At 43.0% G+C, this 21,932-nt stretch overlaps 3 protein-coding genes across 4 annotated transcripts in view; 1 reads left to right on the top strand and 2 right to left on the bottom strand.

Annotated features, from left to right (window-relative positions):
• Positions 1-9,385: 9,385 nt before the first annotated feature.
• Positions 9,386-12,072, bottom strand: LOC148379530 (uncharacterized). 2 transcript variants are annotated; one of them, XM_088367009.1, is made up of 4 exons: positions 11,357-12,072; positions 11,005-11,199; positions 10,894-10,935; positions 9,386-10,828 (listed from the first exon to the last, which is right to left on the bottom strand). In XM_088367009.1, exons 1-4 carry the CDS (start codon positions 11,478-11,480, stop codon positions 10,716-10,718), a joined length of 474 nt encoding a protein of 157 aa, XP_088223135.1. In that variant the 5' UTR covers positions 11,481-12,072; the 3' UTR covers positions 9,386-10,715. The 2 variants fall into 2 exon arrangements, with proteins under 2 accessions (XP_088223135.1, XP_088223136.1); XM_088367010.1 differs by having other exon boundaries at positions 11,429-12,071.
• Positions 12,073-13,439: 1,367 nt separating this feature from the next.
• On the bottom strand, positions 13,440-14,967 carry LOC148379529 (uncharacterized). The gene is made up of 4 exons (XM_088367011.1): positions 14,249-14,967; positions 13,825-14,019; positions 13,714-13,755; positions 13,440-13,648 (listed from the first exon to the last, which is right to left on the bottom strand). The coding sequence occupies exons 1-4, from the start codon at positions 14,298-14,300 to the stop codon at positions 13,536-13,538; spliced, it is 402 nt and encodes a 133-aa protein (XP_088223137.1). The 5' UTR covers positions 14,301-14,967; the 3' UTR covers positions 13,440-13,535.
• A 1,018-nt stretch (positions 14,968-15,985) lies between these two features.
• The window catches only part of LOC148379527 (T cell receptor alpha chain MC.7.G5-like), a 34,412-nt gene continuing 28,465 nt past the window's right edge, over positions 15,986-21,932 (top strand). Inside the window, exons 1-2 of the mRNA XM_088367008.1 lie at positions 15,986-16,139; positions 16,217-16,511. Coding sequence (XP_088223134.1) covers positions 16,058-16,139; positions 16,217-16,511 — 377 coding nt within the window. The 5' untranslated portion in view covers positions 15,986-16,057. The remainder of the gene's footprint in view (positions 16,140-16,216; positions 16,512-21,932) is intronic.

Genomic DNA, 21,932 nt, shown 5'->3' with positions numbered 1-21,932 from the left:
TAAGACCGAAGCTGCGGGCCGTATGGAATCTGACCGGGGGCCGGATTTGGCCCGCGGGCTGGACTTTGGACATGGCTGTCATATACCGAGGACCCCCTGTACTTCATGAGTCTGGATTTACAGGCTAACCCAGGGGTGGGCAAACTTTTTGACTTACGGGAATTGGGTTCTAAATTTTGACCGGGGGGCCGAACCAGGAGCAGATGGATGTAGTATTTGTGTAAAGTAATAGAAATGACATGTAAAGGTTGTTACTTTTAGTAGGTAGTAAAGCATGGATATTCAAAAAAAGTTTTTTGAAAACAAATGCATTTATTAACAGCATTAAAAGAATATTTCACCCAAAAACTACTATCAGTGATTCTCATTAAATACGACACACTGTTATTATGAATAATAGTTTCCATCACTGCAGGTCGGATTTATCTAACCACTACTACTACTCCCCTCCGGACGGCGTTATAGAGCTCTGTACGCCAAAACCAGCAGACACAGAGACAGCTTCTTCCCCCAGGCTGTCGCTCTGATGAACTCACACCACTCTTAGAGTCTCAGAGTCATTACTGTGCAATAACATCCTGCTCTCCACACCTTTTTTGTCTACACTGTTTGTACTATGTGTCCTCTCTGCACCCATTGCAGCCTGGTCATCCTGGAAGAGGGACCCTCCCATCTGTGGTCTCTTCTCAAGGTTTCTCATTTCCCCTAGCTGGGGTTTTGAGTTTTTCCTTGCCCTCCTGGGAGTTTAAGATCAGGGGATGTTTGAGAATATTTGTCATTTTTCACATGTCCTGAGTGTTGTTAGTCACCTAAATGTTGAACAGAAGCTGTGATGTACCGAAGTCAAATTCATTGTTTGGCACGCTCAAACATGGCGAATAAAAACTCTTGAATCTTGAATCTAATGAGGTGAAATCACATCAAACGGCAAACATTCTGACCGAATACATCATCTTGAAGGATCAGTGAAATAATACATCTAAATAAAGTAAAAAAGAAATCAATAGTATTGTTGGTCTCCCTTTTTTGCTAGTGCATCATGGTCTGGAGTAAAATTTGTTGTGGTAATTCTTAGGATAGAGCCGAGGTGTCTGTCAGTTAACCTAGATCTGTGACGGGCTTTGTTGACGTTCATGTGGCTGAGCGTCTGCTCACACACGTAGGTCAAGCCAAATGGTCCACTCTTTTTTTAAACACTCGGCACTCAGTCTCCACCTTTCTTTTCCTCGGGCTACTCATTTTAATGGAAGGATTCCAGGGGAAGGTTTGTGGGTGGCATTAGCGTAAAACTTTATCTGAAAGCTCAGCGAGCGAATTACGAGAATGCTGATGTCACAGCCCACACTCGAAATTTGGCACTGATGGAAACAGAGCGCGGGTGCGCCGGGTCCGTACTACTTAGTACGTACACGCACTTGTGAGTGTGCACCAGTGACGTGCAGTGAGGGTTGGGGTTGGTGAGGCAGGCTCACTATCGCCTCATCTTTGAGGCAAAGGTACTGGCTGCCTCAAGGCCCGTATTTTCCCGCTAACTGCAAGCACGCGCCGTTTTCACGCGCTCAGTATAGTGTGTGAGTGGTGCACACTCTCACACACACGCCCTGAGAGGCACTACCTGTCACTGCCTCAGCCTCTATGATTCTCGTCTCCCGTTGTTATTTGAACAAGAAATACAGCTATTTTGACTATGAAAATGATCCAAATGTATAGGAAACACACCAAAATTGCATGAAAAGCATAGACCACAGGACAGATATTATATTATGTTTTATTATATTATTCATTTTTTAACAACTTATGGCGACAGCTGAGGAAACCATGTTGAGCCCTTTACCGCCCCTGGTGGCAAGGTGAGGCACTGCCTCACCTGCCTCCTATGAGTGCACGTGCCTGGTGTGCACCGAGCTTTCTGACACGGCTTCCGGGAGTAAATGCGCGGGCGGGCGCTTCCCCATCTATTGGGGAAACATAGTAATTGCAGGGAAAATGACCCTAAAATTTTTGTAATAGAATTTATTCAGGTTTGGCGGGTCGGATTAAACGGCCCCGTGGGCCGGATGTGGCCCGCGGGTCGTAATTTGCGCACGCTGGGCTAAACACAGGTAGCAACTTGCCTGCGTTTCATAAATTGCTTTTATTTCATCACTAGATGTCACTCTTGTACTATTTTTTTTATTTCCTGACCTTTAACCTTGCATATATGTCCTAAAATTAGGTCTGAGACAGTTAATAGATGCAGATTTGTGCTTTCCCAATTCTTTTGACTCTTGGGACTGTTTTTTAACAAGTGGCAATACTGGAATAGCATACCAGCTCTGCCGAACCCCTGAAGCCGACTCACCGAACCCCTGGGGTTCGATCGAACCCAGGTTAAGAACCACTGCCCTAGAACATTGGTTCTCAAATGGGGGTACGTGTCGAGGTACTCCAGGGGGTACGTGAGATTAAAAAATATATATATATACCAGTATTAGGGGAAAAAAAACAGCAAGCCTGATTGTCTTGAGAATTAGTTATAAAAGGTTTGATGAAATACAAATGTATGTTTTATATTCAGTATTCAATTTTAATCCTTAAAAAAACGGACTCTCCACAAACCAATAGCAGTCACCTGCCTTGATGACGCACTGTAACAAGGAAATGTGGTCTCTTCTCAAGGTTTCTCATTTCCCCTAGCTGGAGTTTTGAGTTTTTCCTTGCCCTCTTGGGAGTTTAAGATCAGTTTAAGATCAGGGGATGTTTGAGAATATCTTTCATTTTTCACATGTCCTGAGTGTTGTTGTTAGTCACCTAAATGTTGAACAGAGGCTGTGATTTACCGAAGTCAAATTCCTTGTTTGGCACGCTCAAACATGGCGAATAAAAAACTCTTGAATCTTGAATCTTGAATCTGTTGAAAACACTGAGAAACAAGTAAAAAATAAGGCAAAACCAGAGCCGACAAAGTACCGACAGTACACGGAAGACTATTGTTTGATGGGATTTACGTCCACAAGTTGTAACCCACCCAAAGCGCTGTGCTGTTTTTGCGGTGAGAAATTAGCCAACGCGAGCATGAAGCCGGCACATCTCTAGCGTCATCTCACCACAAAACATGGACGCCATGTTGGTATGCCACTGGAGTTCTTCAGGAGCAAACTTTCTGACTTCAAGTCATCCCAAGACACAATGCCAAAAGCCTCCACTACATCAGCCAAAGCCCTGGGGGCTTCTTATGCGGTTTCTTTGCTTGTAGCTAAAGCCAAAAAACTGTTTACCATAGCTGAAGAGCTGCTGCTCCCCGCCACTGTTGTATTGGCTGAAACTATGCTAGACAAAAAATATTTGCGGACACATTAAAAACTGTGCCTTTGTGTAATGACACCGTTTGCCGCAGAATAGACAAAATGGGTGCAGACATTGTCGAACAAGTTGTGGGAAAACTTGGAGACTCTTTTTCACTCCAGCTGGATGAATCCTCAGATGTCAGTGGGAATGCACAGATTGTTGCTTTTGTGAGATACATTAAGACTAACGACATTTGTGAACACATACTTTTCTGCAAAAGTCTGGAGGGGAGAACAACCAGAGAGGACATTTTTAATGTCGTTAACGCATTTTTCTCTGGAGATGGTATCAGCTGGAAATCCTGCAGAAGCGTGTGTACAGATGCGGCTGCATCAATGACGAGCAGTGTGAAAGGGCTCATTGTGCGGATTGAAAAGGAAAATCACGACATTAAGTGGACTCACTGTGTGATTCACAGGGAAGCGTTAGCGTCCAAGAAAATGAGCCCCGTGTTGCATGATGTTTTGAACGACAGCATCAAAGTGATCAACTTCATCAAGTCAAGGCCACTTAATGCACGTTTGTTCCACCGCCTCTGTGAAAACATGGGAGCTGAACACACGCAACTCCTCCTCCATACAGAAGTGCGCTGGCTCTCTCAAGGGTAGATACTCAACTGGCTGTTGGAGTTACGAGCTGAAGTCCACACCTTTCTGACAGAGCACGGATCTCTCCATCCCCCCTTGTTCGAGAGCACGGACTGGCTTGGAAAGCTTTGCTATCTGGCATATATTCAGCAAACTAAACGAACTGAATGTGTCTCTGCAGGGCAAAAACACCAGCATCCTGAACCTGTATGACAAGGTGGGTGGTTTCCTGAAGAAAGCAAGAGCTCTGGAAAAGGGCATGTGGTCAGGAGAATTTCACCTGCTTTCCTCAGGTGGATGCTTTTCTCTCCAATGAAAATGTGGAGACAGCTCCAGTGAAGTTAGTCATAGTGGGACATTTGGCTAACTTGATAAAGGGATTTCATTGCATTCATTCATTTCATTACTGCGATTCTGCTAGTCGCGGTATACATCCCGCCTTCCAACATCGAAGGCGACAGGATCGCGGCTCTCAGTGAACTGTACCAGGCTGTCAGTGAACAACAGACGGCGCACCCTGACGGTTTCACCATCTTCGCTTGGGACTTTAATCATGCTAACCTGAAGTCTGTTTTTCCGAGGCTTCACCAGTATGTTAATTTTCCAACTCGTGGTGACAGCTTCCTGGACCTGGTCTACTCTACACATAAAGGAGATTTCAAGGCCACCCCCCTCCCCCATCTTAGACTTTCTGACCATCTCACTGTTATGCTTTTGCCTGCATACAGACAAAGGGTGAAGGCATCCAGGCCGGTTCGCAAGCGGGTACAGGTGTGGCGTGAGGGTGCCTCTGATGCGCTTCAAGACTGCTTTGGCTCTACTGACTGGGACATGTTTAAGCGGGTGGCCACTTGCAACGATCGGACAGACATAGAGAAGTATACTGACTCTGTTTCCTCTTACGTCACAAAGTGCATTGATGATGTGACTCACTCGAAGTCCATCGTCACTCGGGCTAACTGGAAGCCATGGCTGACGGGGCTGTCCTCAGGCTGCTGAGGGCCAGGGACGAAGCCTTCAGAGCGGGGGATGAGGCTGGCTTGAGCGCAGCGAGGGCCGACCTGTCGCGGGGCATCAAGGAAGCAAAAAGGGCGTTCTCTTGCAAGATTACCGCCCACTTCAAAGACAGCAGGGACGCACGGAGCCTTTGGCAGGGCATTCAGACCATCACGGACTACAAACCCACGCCGCAGAGCTGTGAGGGCGACATCCGTCTGCTCAACGATCTTAACAGCTTTTATGCTCGCTTCGACGCTCAGAACAGCACTTGCCCGCTGAAGACCACACCCCCTCCACACGAGCAGCCCCTGTGCCTCTCTGCCAACAGCGTGAGGAGGGCGCTTGCCGCTATCAACACCCGTAAGGCGGCGGGCCCTGACAACATCCCAGGTCGAGCGCTGAAGGACTACGCTGGGGACCTGACGGGTGTCTTCACGGACATCTTTAACATTTCCCTGCAGCAGGCCATCATCCCTCCGTGTTTCAAGGCTGCCACCATCGTACCTGTGCCGAAGAAGCCTGCTCCGTCCTGCTTCAATGACTACCGCCCCGTGGCACTGACGCCCATCATCATGAAGTGCTTTGAGCGGCTTGTCTTGGAGCACATCAGATCCATTCTCCCCCCCACCTTAGACCCCTTCCAGTTTGCGTACCGGGCCAAACGGTCCTCTGAGGATGCCATCTACTCTGCCCTCCACTCGGCCCTCTCCCACCTGGAGAGTAGGGACTCGTATGTGAGATTGTTGTTTGTGGACTTTAGTTCTGCCTTCAACACCATTGTGCCACAAAAACTCATCTGCAAACTCGACAAGCTGGGCCTCAGTACCTACCTCTGCAACTGGCTACTGGACTTCCGTTGTCAGAGGCCTCAGGTAGTACGTGTTGGCGACAAAATCTCCGCCAGCCCCCCAAGGCTGTGTGCTCAGTCCGCTGCTCTTCACCCTGCTGACGAATGACTGTTGTGGGTTCAAACCCTGGCCGGGTCATACCAAAGACTATAAAAATGGGACCCATTGCCTCCCTGCTTGGCACTCAGCATTAAGGGTTGGAATTGGGGGGTTAGATCACCAAATGATTCCCGGGCGCGGCACCGCTGCTGCCCACTGCTCCCTTCGGGGATGGGTTAAATGCAGAGACAAATTTCACCGCACCCAGTTGTGTGCACTGCGTCCTACAGCGACAACCGCATAGTGAAGTTTGCTGACAACACGACTCTGGTGGGTCTCATCACCAAGGGCAACGAGACTCAGTACAGGTTGGAGGTTGACCTTCTGACCGTGTGGTGCAGGGACAAGACCAAGGAAATTGTTGTTGACTTCCGGAAGTGTCACACCCAACAGTGCTGCATTGTTATTCTACTTTATTGAGTGAAGGCGAAGAAGGCCTTCACACATTGTTATTCGACTTTATTATTATTATTATTATCATTATTATTGTGTGAAGGCCTTTGCCTTGTTATTCTACTTTATTGTGTGAAGGCGAAGGCCTTCACACTATTGTTAATGCTGTCCTTTATTATTGTGTGAAGGCCAAGACCTTCACACTATTGTTATTGCTGTCCCTTATTATTTTTATTAGTGTGAAGGTGAAGGCCTTCACACTATTGTTATTGCTGTCCTTTATTAGTGTGAAGGTGAAGACCTTCACACTATTGTTATTGCTGTCCTTTATTATTAGTAGTATTAGTGTGAAGCTGAAGACCTTCACACTATTGTTATTGCTGTCCTTTATTAGTGTGAAGGTGAAGACCTTCACACTATTGTTATTGCTGTCCTTTATTAGTGTGAAGGTGAAGACCTTCACACTTTTGTTATTGCTGTCCTTTATTATTGTGTGAATTAGTGTGAAGGTGAAGACCTTCACACATTGTTATTGCTGTCCTTTATTAGTGTGAAGGTGAAGACCTTCACACTATTGTTATTGCTGTCCTTTATTAGTGTGAAGGTGAAGACCTGTTCATCTTTTGCCTACCTATTCCACACCTTCCCACTTACCAAAATTTCCAAATTTTCAATTTTGAAATTCACACCAAATTCTACAAAATTTCGTTTTTCTACTCTAATTTCTACATTTTTCAACCGATTCAACCCATTCCAACTTTATTCACTTTGGTCACCTCATCCTTACCATATTCACCCCCTTCACCCCCACTTCCACTATGCTTACACAATTCAACCCTTGACCCCCCACTTCCAGTGTGGCGGCCATCTTGGATTGACCCTGAAGTGCTCCCAATGAACCTAGAATGAACCGGAAGTGCCCCAAATCAAACCGGAAGTGACCTGAGGTAAACAGGAAGTGACCTCAGGTAAACCGGAAGTGACCCCCAATCAAACCGGAAGTGACCTTTTTAAACCAGAAGTGACCTTTTTAAACCGGAAGTGACCCCAAATAAACCGGAAGTTACCTCAGCTAGACCGGAAGTGCCTCTAATCAAACCGGAATTGACCCAAATAGACCGGAAGTGAACCAACTCAAACCGGAAGTGACCATGTTTCAACATTAAGTGCCCTAAATACCTACATTTGCGCTAACTTTTGCAAATTTTGCCCGATTAAACCCGTTTCAACATTTTAACCCCAAAAGTGAACCTCCTGAAGCCGTTTTTTTCCTTTTGTTCCAAATTTCAAAAAATTTTGGCACAATTTTTTTTTCTTTTAATTCCCATTCATTCTCTATTAGGATTCAAGATTTGCTCTAACTTCTACATTTTTTAACCGATTCAACTCGTTCCAACTTTCAACTGTTCATCTTTTGCCTTCCTATTCCACAACTTCCCACTTACCAAAAATTCTCTACAATTTTGTTTTTCTACTCTAATTTCTACATTTTTCAACTTATTCAACCCATTTCACCTTTCAACTGTTCATCATTTTCCTACCTATTCCACAACTTCCCACTTACCCAAAATTCCAAATTTTCAATTTTGAAATTCACACCCAATTTTCCTTTTTCCCTTGTAATTTCTACATTTTTCAACCGATTCAACTCTTTTCAACATCATTCTGCAGCATTCCCCAAGTATTTATTCATCCGCTTCACCTTCAGACGCAATTTCTTCAGGAATTGCAAATTCTAGTTATTATTATTCTACTTAGTCCGCTCACTTTTTTGACGCTTAACTACTTCCACATACTTCAACCGATTCACTCCGTTCCACTTTTCACTTATTCCAAATATTCATGAAACGGCTGCTTACATTTTATTTGTTCAAAAAATGTTCCGTTTTCACAAAATTCACAAAATTCCGGCAAATTCTTCCCCATTCATTCTTAATGGCAGATTCAACATTTCACATTTACATTGCTCCAGTTTGAAATTCCCTTAATTCAACACATTCAAATCACATTGGGGACATTCCCAAACTTGCCATATTCAAAAATTTCACGTTTTCACTTTAAAAATTTGCACAAAATTTTGCAAAATTTCACTAAATTTAGTTTTTCACTTCTAATTTCTACATTTTTCCACCGACTCAACTCATTCCAACTTTCAACTGTTCATCTTTTGACTACCTATTCCACACCTTCCCACTTAGCAAAAATTCCACTTTTTCAAATTTGAAATTCAACCAAATTCTCCTAAATTTTGTTTTTCTACTCTAATTTCTACATTTTTCAACCGATTCAACCCATTCCAACTTTCAACTGTTCATCTTTTGCCTGCCTATTCCACAACTTCCCACTTACCAAAATTTCCAAATTTGAAATTCAACCAAATTCTCCTAAATTTTATTTTTCTACTCTAAATTCTACATTTTTCAACCGATTCAACCCAGTCCAACTTTCCACTCTTCATCTTTTGCCTACCTATTCCACAACTTCCCACTTACCAAAAATTCCAAACTTTCAAATTCAACCAAATTCTCCAAAATTTCGTTTTTCTACTCTAATTTCTACATTTTCAACCGATTCAACCCATTCCAACTTTCAATTGATCAGCTCTTGCCTACCTATCCCACAACTTCCCATTTACAAAAAATTCCAAATTTTCAAATTTGAAATTCAACCAAAATCTCCAAAATTTTGTTTTTGTACTCTAATTTGTACATTTCTCAACCGATTCAACCCATTCCAACTTTCAACTCTTCATCTTTTGCCTACCTATTCCACAACTTAGCATTTTACACTTCTATTTTCCACATTTCTCCAGTAATTCAATTCATTTCAACATCATTCGGCATCATTCCCCAAGAAGGTACATTGCTACAAGTTGTTTAACTTTAATAAATCAAACACTGATGGCACAATCCTGTACCTCTTTCTTTTCGACCAGAAATGTGTTGCTCTGGTCGGGGGGTACATGGCTGAAAAAATATTTCAAAAGGGGTACATCACTGAAAAAAGTTTGAGAACCACTGCCCCAAAATAAACCAAAAAGACCTTTCACAGAGAGACAATTTTGGACAACTGGCAACTTAGCAATGGTCTCTACGATGGTCTATTTCCCACAAATAATGGGGGGCACCTGTATACAAATACATATTGGAGTTATTTATTTATTCATTCATTTATTTGTCCTTTTGAGCGTTGACTACCCAAAGGTAACAAAGTAATTTAAGGAAGTTACATTACTTTAATATCACAGAACTCGGATTATGTAACAAATCACAATTTTTAGCAAGAAACTTGAAACTGATGTGGTATAGAAATGGCAATGTAATTAGGATACTCCAAATAGTCCAGTGTGAATGGTTGTTTGTCTATATATAGACTGATGGTTGTTGACTAAGATGGAATTTAATGTGAATAAAAGTGGTCTCAGGATCATTCATACTTCCATTCAGAGCATCACTGTGGAAATGAACGTATGTTGGTTGCTTACAAGTCAGGCGTGAGACAAGTGGCTAATGAATAATCATGTTTGCCTATATACGGATGGATGGATGGATGGATGGATGGATGGATGGATGGATGGATGGATGGATGGATGGATGGATGGATGGATGGATGGATGGATGGATGTTGACTCAGATGGAATTTAATGTGAATAAAAGTGGTCTCAGAATCATTCACCATTCAGAGCATCACTGTGTGGAAACTGAACCTATGTTGGTCATGTTGTGTGACAAGTGGCTTATGAATAATCATGTTTTAAAAAATTTAAAAAATCTATAAGAATATAACAATAATTATGCTTTGTTGAATAACAAAAAAAAACTACTTAAGTTTGCTTTGGGGAAGAATTGTGTGTGACCTCCATGCAGTTCTGACGCTACCACTCAAACAAAAATACTTCCTGCCTGAGTTGCACAAAATGCACAAAGCAAGCAAGGCTATGCTTGACTCTGTCCCCCTCAAGGCCAGATGATTAAAAGTGGTGATGAATGTAACAAACAAATACATGCTTAAGGCATTGGTATAGCCCCTTGTGAGAGCTTGATGTCATTGAAATACTCTAGTTGGTAAAGTATTTCCACTCAAACAACACAAATCAACAACAACATTTTTAAACAACAATAAAACCAAAAGAACCAGACCTCCATATCCTCCCCACAACAAACATCCTGTCCCAGTACGCTTTTGAGACAGAAACCATAACTGCTGTCATCTGTGATGCAGGTGCCATGGCGACTGCTTCCTGTGGAACAATATGCACCCCCCCACCACCACCACCACCACACACACACTCACATTGAAAGTTTGTTAGTTTGAAAGCCCAATACTATCATCAATACAACAATATAGCTGCAGTCTTTTCTACACATTCATTTGATTGATTTATTGTTGATTTTATGACACATTTTATAGTTTATGTAGAAAAGCAACACCTTCAAACAGGAGGAAGCTTGTGGCATGGCTACTACAGCGCGCCAAAGCACAGGCGCAGTGTCATGACACCATTGATGGCGAGCGTCTTGACGAAGACAAGGCGTAGGGCGAGGACAGCGAGGGAGAGGAGATTCACCATCTTGTCTGCCAACACAATGCACATTTTACTTGGCTCGACAGTCTACGCCTCTCGCATGTTCAACACCAACCTGGACCCAACGCATCCGGGCACCGCCCTGGTCCGCTGTCACCTGTGGGGGCAAAACGGAAAGTGACAAGACGTGGTGACGTTGAATAGAGGCCTTATCCCAGCTCCTCACCTTCCTCGCACGTGACGTTATGTGATAGCAGCGCCAACTGGTTATAAAGCGAATCGTTCGATATTCTCACGGCACGAGACTCCTCGAACATGTATCCTTTTCCCGCCGTGGCCTTGTGTCGGCTGAAGCCGGTGGCAAGACATGCACTCAGATTGTGCGCCTCCATTTTGTAGAAGGACGGCTTAAATTCCTTCCCTAAAACAAAACCGAGCACATTCTTTCATTCAGCAGAGTCATCAACTAAACACAACCATCGCTGCATACAAAGTGCAGTACATTGAGCAAACAAGCTAACACAATGCTCAAACAAGCTAACAGTTAGCAAACGTTCTTCTGTTTCTTCTACAAATACCCGTTCTATCCGTTTTTGTAATTTCTGGGAGTCTAGGTGTCTCGTCTCCTTGAACATGTCTCCTTTTCCCACCTTGTCGGTTGAAGCCGGCTGCGAGACATGCCGTCAGATTGCCCGCCTTCATGTTGTAGAAGGGTAGCTCAAACACTTCCGCTAAAGCAACATTTTGTCATTAAACCACTAGTCACCGTGACTGGTGAGCAAAAAAGTTAATGTCAAGCACCTTTGCAATAATGTTATTAATGATCATTTGAGCTAATGTGTTATTTAAAAAATGTGCACTCTGTCAGGGTTTTCCAGGTTATCTTTATCGTAGGATTATGTTGGAATGCAACCTGTAATAAATAACTTAGCTGGATTAGTTTAATGCTTATGTTGGAATGCAACAGGTAATAAATACCATACCTTGTCCTCTTTATCACAAGGTTGTAAAACATCCCCTGACATGTTTAGACTAGAGGACAAGGGCTTTCTATTCAGCCTACTCATCCCCCCACTCTGTTTCTCTTAATAAATATGCCCTTGCAGGAAGGAGGGTTCAGACCTGTACGCACAGCGACGAATGGACTCTCCACCTGCAGGTGTCTAAAAGGACTTACTTGTCTCCCGTGTGGTTCTTGCAAAATAAGTTGGAGTGAGCAAATCTCTAACACACTCAATCCAGTACCACAGACCAAAAATCAACAAATCAACAAGTTCGTACTCAACGTGATTTTGGAAAAAAGTCGCGGCTTATAGTCCGGAAATTACGGTATGTCTATTAGAGAGTCACCACCCTGTGTGTGTGTGTGTGTGTGTGTGTGTGTGTGTGTGTGTGTGTGTGCGCGTGCGTGTGTGTATGTTGTGTCCGTGCTTTTGATTGAGCAGTCATGTTTATATAAAATAATAAGAGGATATACACATGTATGAACATGAAAATGGGCGGCTCGGTGTCGCACTGGTTAGCACGTCCGCCTCACAGTTAGGAGGATGCCGGTTCGACTCCACTTCCGACCCTCCCTGTGTGGAGTTTGCATGTCCGTGCCCGCGTGGGTTTTCTCCGGGCACTCTGGATTCCTCCCACATTCCATGGTAGGCCAATTGAGCACTCCAATTTGCCCCTAGGTGTGAGTGCGGATGGTTGTTCCTCTCTGTGCGATCGGTGAGCAACCGGTTCAGGGTGTCCCCTCCCTACTGCTCGATGACTGCTGGGATGCTGGGATAGGCTCCAGCATGCCCGCGACCCCTGTGGGGAAAAGCTGGATGGATGGATGGATGGATGGATGGATGGATGGATGGATGGATGGATGGATGGATGGATGGATGGATGGATGGATGGATGGATGGATGGATGGATGGATGTTGACTCAGATGGAATTTAATGTGAATAAAAGTGGTCTCAGAATCATTCACCATTCAGAGCATCACTGTGTGGAAACTGAACCTATGTTGGTCATGTTGTGTGACAAGTGGCTTATGAATAATCATGTTTTAAAAAATTTAAAAAATCTATAAGAATATAACAATAATTATGCTTTGTTGAATAACAAAAAAAAACTACTTAAGTTTGCTTTGGGGAAGAATTGTGTGTGACCTCCATGCAGTTCTGACGCTACCACTCAAACAAAAATACTTCCTGCCTGAGTTGCACAAAATGCACAAAGCAAGCAAGGCTATGCTTGACTCTGTCCCCCTCAAGGCCAGATGATTAAAAGTGGTGATGAATGTAACAAACAAATACATGCTTAAGGCATTGGTATAGCCCCTTGTGAGAGCTTGATGTCATTGAAATACTCTAGTTGGTAAAGTATTTCCACTCAAACAACACAAATCAACAACAACATTTTTAAACAACAATAAAACCAAAAGAACCAGACCTCCATATCCTCCCCACAACAAACATCCTGTCCCAGTACGCTTTTGAGACAGAAACCATAACTGCTGTCATCTGTGATGCAGGTGCCATGGCGACTGCTTCCTGTGGAACAATATGCACCCCCCCACCACCACCACCACCACACACACACTCACATTGAAAGTTTGTTAGTTTGAAAGCCCAATACTATCATCAATACAACAATATAGCTGCAGTCTTTTCTACACATTCATTTGATTGATTTATTGTTGATTTTATGACACATTTTATAGTTTATGTAGAAAAGCAACACCTTCAAACAGGAGGAAGCTTGTGGCATGGCTACTACAGCGCGCCAAAGCACAGGCGCAGTGTCATGACACCATTGATGGCGAGCGTCTTGACGAAGACAAGGCGTAGGGCGAGGACAGCGAGGGAGAGGAGATTCACCATCTTGTCTGCCAACACAATGCACATTTTACTTGGCTCGACAGTCTACGCCTCTCGCATGTTCAACACCAACCTGGACCCAACGCATCCGGGCACCGCCCTGGTCCGCTGTCACCTGTGGGGGCAAAACGGAAAGTGACAAGACGTGGTGACGTTGAATAGAGGCCTTATCCCAGCTCCTCACCTTCCTCGCACGTGACGTTATGTGATAGCAGCGCCAACTGGTTATAAAGCGAATCGTTCGATATTCTCACGGCACGAGACTCCTCGAACATGTATCCTTTTCCCGCCGTGGCCTTGTGTCGGCTGAAGCCGGTGGCAAGACATGCACTCAGATTGTGCGCCTCCATTTTGTAGAAGGACGGCTTAAATTCCTTCCCTAAAACAAAACCGAGCACATTCTTTCATTCAGCAGAGTCATCAACTAAACACAACCATCGCTGCATACAAAGTGCAGTACATTGAGCAAACAAGCTAACACAATGCTCAAACAAGCTAACAGTTAGCAAACGTTCTTCTGTTTCTTCTACAAATACCCGTTCTATCCGTTTTTGTAATTTCTGGGAGTCTAGGTGTCTCGTCTCCTTGAACATGTCTCCTTTTCCCACCTTGTCGGTTGAAGCCGGCTGCGAGACATGCCGTCAGATTGCCCGCCTTCATGTTGTAGAAGGGTAGCTCAAACACTTCCGCTAAAGCAACATTTTGTCATTAAACCACTAGTCACCGTGACTGGTGAGCAAAAAAGTTAATGTCAAGCACCTTTGCAATAATGTTATTAATGATCATTTGAGCTAATGTGTTATTTAAAAAATGTGCACTCTGTCAGGGTTTTCCAGGTTATCTTTATCGTAGGATTATGTTGGAATGCAACCTGTAATAAATAACTTAGCTGGATTAGTTTAATGCTTATGTTGGAATGCAACAGGTAATAAATACCATACCTTGTCCTCTTTATCACAAGGTTGTAAAACATCCCCTGACATGTTTAGACTAGAGGACAAGGGCTTTCTATTCAGCCTACTCATCCCCCCACTCTGTTTCTCTTAATAAATATGCCCTTGCAGGAAGGAGGGTTCAGACCTGTACGCACAGCGACGAATGGACTCTCCACCTGCAGGTGTCTAAAAGGACTTACTTGTCTCCCGTGTGGTTCTTGCAAAATAAGTTGGAGTGAGCAAATCTCTAACACACTCAATCCAGTACCACAGACCAAAAATCAACAAATCAACAAGTTCGTACTCAACGTGAGGATAAAAAATTATGCCCCGGCTAACCTTCTGTTTCCGCTTTTAATTAAACGAAACAACAAAGTGTCTTATTTAAAAAATGTTTTCTTCACTTACAGGTTTCCACAGTTACTCTGGACCCACTTCCGAAAAGTAACTTATTGTAACTTCCTATCGCACATTAGTTGTTTCCTTAACAAAAAACGCATGAGATGTTTGAACAAGAATCTTATAAGAACCTCTCACATGAATGATATCATTTTGTTCGCATAACTTTAGTCCAGTTTGTAATACATGCTGCGCAGTATAAAAAATGGACAAAGGAAATCTATTTTCTCTTTTTCATCCCATGTTTTTGACTTCATACCACGGTTTGTTCTGCGGTGTTTATATTGCAGCAGAAAAACAGAACTTACGAGCCTCCACAGTCACTCTGGTTCCTCTTCCGAAAACTAATTTCCAGTTTCCTGCTACACATCAGTTGCCTCTTCAACAAAAACCTCAAGAGGAGCTTCAACCTGAAAAAAAACAAGAACTCTTATAGGACGAGACAACTCAGGTGGTAGAGCGATAGATTTTGAGGCCGAAGGTTGTGGGCTTGATCCTGAGCCCCCGTAACCGTGGCTGAAGCGTCCTTGAGCAAGACATTGACTCAGCAGAGCCTCCAGATGCTGATGACAAGTCAAGTGTTAATTCTCTTTGAGTGCCTTGAAGGTGGAAAAGCGCTATTCGAAAAAAAATCCTTTAATCTTCATGCACCCACACAAAAATAATAAACTATCATCTGATCATCATTGTAGCAATCAGTTCCAGCTGCATTTTTCCAATTACCAGTTGCAAAACTCAATCTGGTTTCACATTAGCTGTAGGCCTCTTCACTGTGGCATCCATCAGGGCACCGTTAACCGTCCTGTTGACTTTATGTTGACTGGATGTCCTTCTCCTTGTCTATGTGATGACCTATAAAAGCTACAAGCTCCATGATATAAAAAGATGCTATTGTTTTCCACCGTCACGCTTGTCCCACCCCCTGAGAAGATCTGGTCGGCCACAGCAGCACCCTTAGCAACGCACACTGTGACACAAACCTACAACCTCATTGGCCACGCCCAGCTTCTGTGGCCCCATTGTTTGCTTCAACTGACGTTGGCTCAGTAAGGAACTTTAATCACAAGTGAGTTAACATCTTGAATGCAGAAGAAGAGCAGAGTTGAGAGAAATTCATTCAGTATGTTGCTGTCAGCTTGGACGCTGCTTGTCATCACTGTGGCAGGTGAGTGCTGCTTGGCGAACTCAAGAGTCGCCTATCTTGTAAGTGAATGCTGAAATTTATTTTGTCTCATCCTTCAGGCACCAGCGGTGATGATCTGGTGGCGGTCACGAGTGAAGTGTTTGCAACAAAAGGCAGCCAAGTCACACTGTCATACAGCTACACCAGACAGTCATCTAGTGATTATTTATTCTGGTACAAACAACTTCCTGGGCAAGCGCCACACTTCCTGCTTTCCCTCTTGGGAAACGGCAGGCCATTAAGTGCCATGCCGGGAATGTCGGTGAGCGTGGAAAGCGACAAAGAGCGAGTTCATCTGCACATCGAAGATGCGTTACTTGAAGACTCTGCAGTGTACTACTGTGCCGTGAGGCCCACAGTGACACATGGGCCACATTCTCGTTACAAGAACATTTCCTGCTCCTGAACCCATCACACTTCCCTCTAGTCAAGGCACAACTTACTTCAAAAGACAAAACCCCAACTCCAATAACGAATGTGTTTTCACTTATGAAGTACTTGTTTGGAAGTGGAGCGGACACTGATGAATGAATTGTTGCTTGACTCACTCCACCATAGAATTCTAATTGACAAAAAATATATATTAAAGAGTGTACAGTAGAACCTTTGACTTTGACCATAATGTGTTCCAGAAAACTGATCGGACACCGATTTGGTGGGAGTCCGATTAAATCTTTCCCATAAGAAATCATGGAAAATTGATTAATTCGTTCTGACGTAGCAACAATGGACCCTTTGTGGAATAATTAGTGATGTTTGTGATGTCTAATATACACTGGGGAGAAGAGTGGTGTGTTGAGCGCATGTCCATCTGCCAGGCAAATGGTGGCACACAATTGCCACGAACAAGAGACAGAATGCCATCAAGACGTACATTGCTGGAGAAAGGAAGCTTTTATACACAACCCCTCATTGTGGGGGACAAAAGAAACGTATATGATAACCCTTTTTGACTTAAAGGCAGTTGATTTGGCTCTTAACGATGAAAATAGAGCTGTTGCATCTAGCATGGGTGTCAAACTGTGTTTTTTTCAGATGGCCATTATGACTGTCAACCCAAATATGAGCACCTCATATTATATACAGTATAACCTATAAAACAAACTGACAACTCATTTTCAAATCAGAATAGTAAAAACTGGTCAAATATTTAAAGAAAAGATATTTTTAAAAGTGAAGACAAATTGCAATTCTAGTAATGACAGACGAATTTGATGCACAATTTGTCATCAGTCCCAGATAACACTTGCTCGTAGTAGTTCAGCCGTTGGGGGCTTGGCACGCCCACTGGTGGAGGGTAAGCACAGTTCTTACCCCCTTTGTAGCTCTGCTCCGTCCGGAAGGAACCTGAAAACGTCTGCTGTGCAGTCTTTGTCTTCAGTGGGTCAGGGTAGACTACCTGGCCACCAAGGGGAAGAGGATTATTCTGCCTCTTTTTCAATTGGAAGTGGGGACGCTGTCGATGGCGGATCTGGCTCTTTGGAGGAATCCTTTGCAGGGGCACACTGGGATAGATGATACCACGTGTCTCCTTTGCCGGCCAGCCGGACGGCATGCGGTGTGCGCTCCACCACTGCAAAGGGTCCAGTCCACCAAGGCTCTGTCCACTTTCTCTTCAGGACTTTCAGCCAGATAGTTGGGGTGATTTGATTCTCGGCGGCCCCATCTGGGTCCGCTGCAGTGTGTTCAGCAAACCTGGAATCAGAAAACCAGACAATTGGTCTAAGATGTGTGTGTGTGTGCGCTTACCATCATCCGGATCAGCAGCTGGAAGGGCCGAAATTGGTCCAGGAAAACAGCGACCTCTCTGCAACTCAAAAGGGGTGTACCCAGTTCGGGCATTAACAGACATATGAACACACATCAATGCGAGAGGGAGTGCTTGAACCCAATTCAAATTCAGTGTTTTTTTCAGTTATCTATGTCTCATGTTCAATTCAATTCATGTTCAAATCATTCATCATTTTCTCAAAATGGTTCATGGTTCAACTGCTAAATTTCTTTTAATATTCATAATATTTAATAATAGGCCTTCACACTTATGTTATTTTACACCATTCACTTCCTCCTTCTTCTTCTTCTATTTTATTCTCCTCACTTTTCTGTCCTTCTACTACTTCCACATAATTCAACCGATTCACTCCATTGCACTTCTGACGTATTCTAAATAATCACGAGATGATTTCTCGTTCCGAAAATTTTCAGTTTTTGCAAAATTCGCAAATTTACGATAAATTTTTCCCCGTTCATTCTTAATGGCACATTCAACCTTTCACATTTACGTCATTCCAGTTTGAAATTCATATCATTCAGCACATTCAAATCACATTCGGAAAGATTCTCGACATTCCCAAAATTGCCCCAAAAAATTTCACGTTGTCACGTTTAAAATTTCCGCAAAATTTCACAAAATTTCGATTTTCAATTCAACTCATTCCAACATCATTCTGCAGCATTTCCCCAGACGTTATTCAGTTTCTTCGCCTTCACACGCAATTTCTCCAGAAATTGCATTTTCTAGTTGTTATTCTTATATCAAACATATTCCCTATTCCTTGTAATTGGTCTATTTATATCCTACGTTACATAATCTTCTAAATATTTGTTGCTTATCTTGTAGCTGTTAAACCTTATCATCTCTAAATTGTTACCACGCAATGTATTCATTCCAGGTTGTTGCCTCTCATTCACTCCCTTCCTTTAGAGATCCTTCTTCTGCTCCTTCCATCACTGTATGTTGAATTCTTACATGCCCTGTTGAGGCTTCAAAAACAAGTACATTTGAAAAAACATTGAATCTCACAATTTACAAACTGATTCTACTTACTCATTTACACTCACTCTCCCCCCTTTGACACGTTCATACAATGTGTTAAATCTTTTCATCAGGGATCAAAAGGGACCAACAAAGCATGTATCATACTGATAGTAGCTGGACGAGCTGATCCAGTCGTATCCGGTCACAGGACTGAAACGGGCCTTCCACATTGAACCATTTTGTCGTCAATGGTGCCCCTGATCAATCATCAAATCCTAGGTATTCCAATCTGTACTATACTTTCAGGTGAGAGGGATTTTATCCTCAATCGTGATCACAACACCCCAACTCCAAACTATCTTGGCCAATCATATTGCGCACGCACACACCCACAAACTCACAGACACACGGGCGCCCATTCATTCACCCTTACAGCTCAAATCTCATCCCACAACAAGCAAATTTAGTATGTAAGTAAGCAAGCAAACATTGAATCCTAAAAAGAATTCTACCTGTTTGGACAGTCTCGCCAATTAAATCTTTTGTAAATACATCAATCCAAGTTTCAATAAAATTATCAATAAATATTTCTACTCGAGAGGCTTTTTCTTCAAAAAGCTTAAAAAAATAGTCAGACTAATTCCTCTGACTCTTTACTTTGTCTGATGTTTTACTTTGTCATGTTGTTAACTGTCGCTTTTTATGCATAATTAATTTCAAGGTCAAAAGTTCTTACAGCCTGTTTAACTCTCCTTTTAATGGACACAACTCTCTGACAACATAATTTCCACTGAGGTGTAATTAACTAATAACTATTGTATTGATTAGGTACATTGAGCAACCTAGCCCCTTTTGACTGAATTCAGTTTGGTCCAAATGTCATTAAAAATTTTACTTGGCTAAATCTCAACTCCTTTTAAGCTTGACGAGCCAAAATATCTGATCCCACTGCTTGCTTCCTACCATTTTAGTATACTATCTGTATTATCCAAATCTATTCCACACATTATTCCCATATTATCAAAACTCCTCAGTTATGTAAAAACCAGTGCCAAGCAAGCTTCCATCCACTTTGACCCAAGCCCCACCAAGTTTGGTAACGCTTCAGCAAGGAGTCCAGTTCGGTTGTTGGACACTTCATGTGTCACGTGTCTTTCGCAGCAGCTCATTGTCTCAAGTTCTGCTTTAGTCGTCTCAGAGCCAACCTGTCCAACACTCTTGATTGAGTTAATTTTCCAAAATGTCCATGTTAATCTTGTGAGCTCCTCCACCTCTCAACAGCTGTCCTGATCTCTGAGGATGATGCTTTTCTTCCGGAAAACAGTGCTTGCCTCCCCCCAAGCACAAAAACAGTCTTTCTTTGTTCTTGCAATCCTCAAAGCCAGGAACCATTATCTTATTGGTCAAGGCTTCAGGTGGAGTCTTGGGATCGAGTTCCAGGGCACTGGGAGAGACAGACTGGAACACCAAACTCATAAGATTGTCTACAAATTTAGTTGCCATTCATTCCCAAGTAACCTTTGTTTATAAAATTCCCATAGTGACATTGATCTCTTTGCATACTGTAAATCCTGCAAACTCATTCTGTTTTCAAGCTACATTTTAGCTGACGGTTTTCTAGTCAATTCTTGCGTCTGTGTTCCAAATGTAGTCTTAATTTGTTCTTTTCAACTCTTGACTGCCGAAGATTTCCAAATATTAATATGAAAGATAGATCAATTGGATTTGTGCTGCAATTCACGAGCAGACCCCTCTTGCTCCAACTCAGCTCATTGTCTAGCTCTAGAAAATTCCTTGAACTCCCAGCTGGAGCCGTATCTCTTATCTGATTCATCCCTTCTCTCATAAAGTATTTCCTTCTTTAAGAAATTATTATTATATCGCATCATAATATATATGTGTATATATATATATATATATATATATATATCCATCCATCCATCCATCCATTTTCTGAACCACTTAGTCCCCACGGGGGTCGCGGGCGTGCTGGAGCCCATCCCAGCCGTCACCAGGCAGTAGGCGGGGGACACCCTGAACCGGTTGCCAGCCAATCGCAGGGCACACAGAGACAAACAACTATCCGCACTCGGACCTAGGGACAATTAGGAGTGCTCAATCGGCCTACCAAGCATGTTTTTGGGATGTGGGAGGAAACCGGAGTGCCCGGAGAAAACCCACGCGGGCCCGGGTAGAACATGCAAACTCCACACAGGGAGGGCCGGAGGTGGAATCAAACTCGCACCCTCCTAACTGTGAGGCGGACGTGCTACCCAGTGCCCCGCCGAGCCGCCTATATATATAGCTATATATCTATATATATCTCTATATATCTATATCTCTCTCTCTCTCTCTCTCTCTCTCTCTATATATATATATATATATATATATATATATATATATATAGTGGAGCCTCGGTTTTCAAACACAATCCGTTCCAGAAGGCTGTTCGAGAAGTGAATCGTTCGAATTCCGAATCGTATTTGCCCATTACAAATAATGGAAAAAAACTGATGCGTTCCAAGCCCCCCCCCCCCCCCCCCCAAAAAAAAACGCCTTTTTTAAGCATTTTTTTCATTTGTGCATTTCTGTCAAATCACGCAACTGCAGCGCATTGCCAACCACGCAACTGCACCGCGCTGGTCGCATTATTGTGACAGAGCTGTCGCTGAAATTTAGAAAATATTTATAAAGTCCTGCTGTACTTTCCAAAATTTAAGTGACCATCAGTGCGCAGGGAGCTTAATTTTGTCCAATCGCGCAACTGCAGCGCACCGCCGAACGAGCAACCGTTCATAAAGTTCAAACCATAAAGGTTTTATAACTTTATGATCTGATATATATTTCTGAGCACTTTGAAATAACAAATGTTTTTTCATATATTGCCTGAATAGCTTAATGACCCTTAAGGAACTGTTTAATGCATGCCTGATGATTTTCTAAATCACGGACACTGCCAAAGTAGTCTAAAAATGTTCAGTACTTGATTGTATCTTATGTTTTGACTAATGCTAGAC

This window comes from Syngnathus floridae, chromosome 22 (genome assembly GCF_059516105.1).
Source record: "Syngnathus floridae isolate MCC-2025c chromosome 22, RoL_Sflo_1.0, whole genome shotgun sequence".
NCBI lineage: Eukaryota > Metazoa > Chordata > Actinopteri > Syngnathiformes > Syngnathidae > Syngnathus > Syngnathus floridae.
Note: the sequence above shows the minus strand (reverse complement) of the source record. Positions and strands in the feature narration are given on the sequence as shown.

Bases quoted from the DNA above. Each gene is read 5' to 3' on its own strand.
- LOC148379529 (XM_088367011.1), bottom strand. From the start codon at position 14,300: ATGAAGGCGGGCAATCTGACGGCATGTCTCGCAGCCGGCTTCAACCGA. The intron at 13,756-13,824 runs GTGAGGAGCTGG...TTGCCCCCACAG, and splicing joins TAACGTCACGTGCGAGGAAG to GTGACAGCGGACCAGGGCGG. The intron at 13,649-13,713 runs GTTGGTGTTGAA...TTGTGTTGGCAG, and splicing joins CCCGGATGCGTTGGGTCCAG to ACAAGATGGTGAATCTCCTC.
- LOC148379530 (XM_088367009.1), bottom strand. From the start codon at position 11,480: ATGAAGGCGGGCAATCTGACGGCATGTCTCGCAGCCGGCTTCAACCGA. The intron at 10,936-11,004 runs GTGAGGAGCTGG...TTGCCCCCACAG, and splicing joins TAACGTCACGTGCGAGGAAG to GTGACAGCGGACCAGGGCGG. The intron at 10,829-10,893 runs GTTGGTGTTGAA...TTGTGTTGGCAG, and splicing joins CCCGGATGCGTTGGGTCCAG to ACAAGATGGTGAATCTCCTC.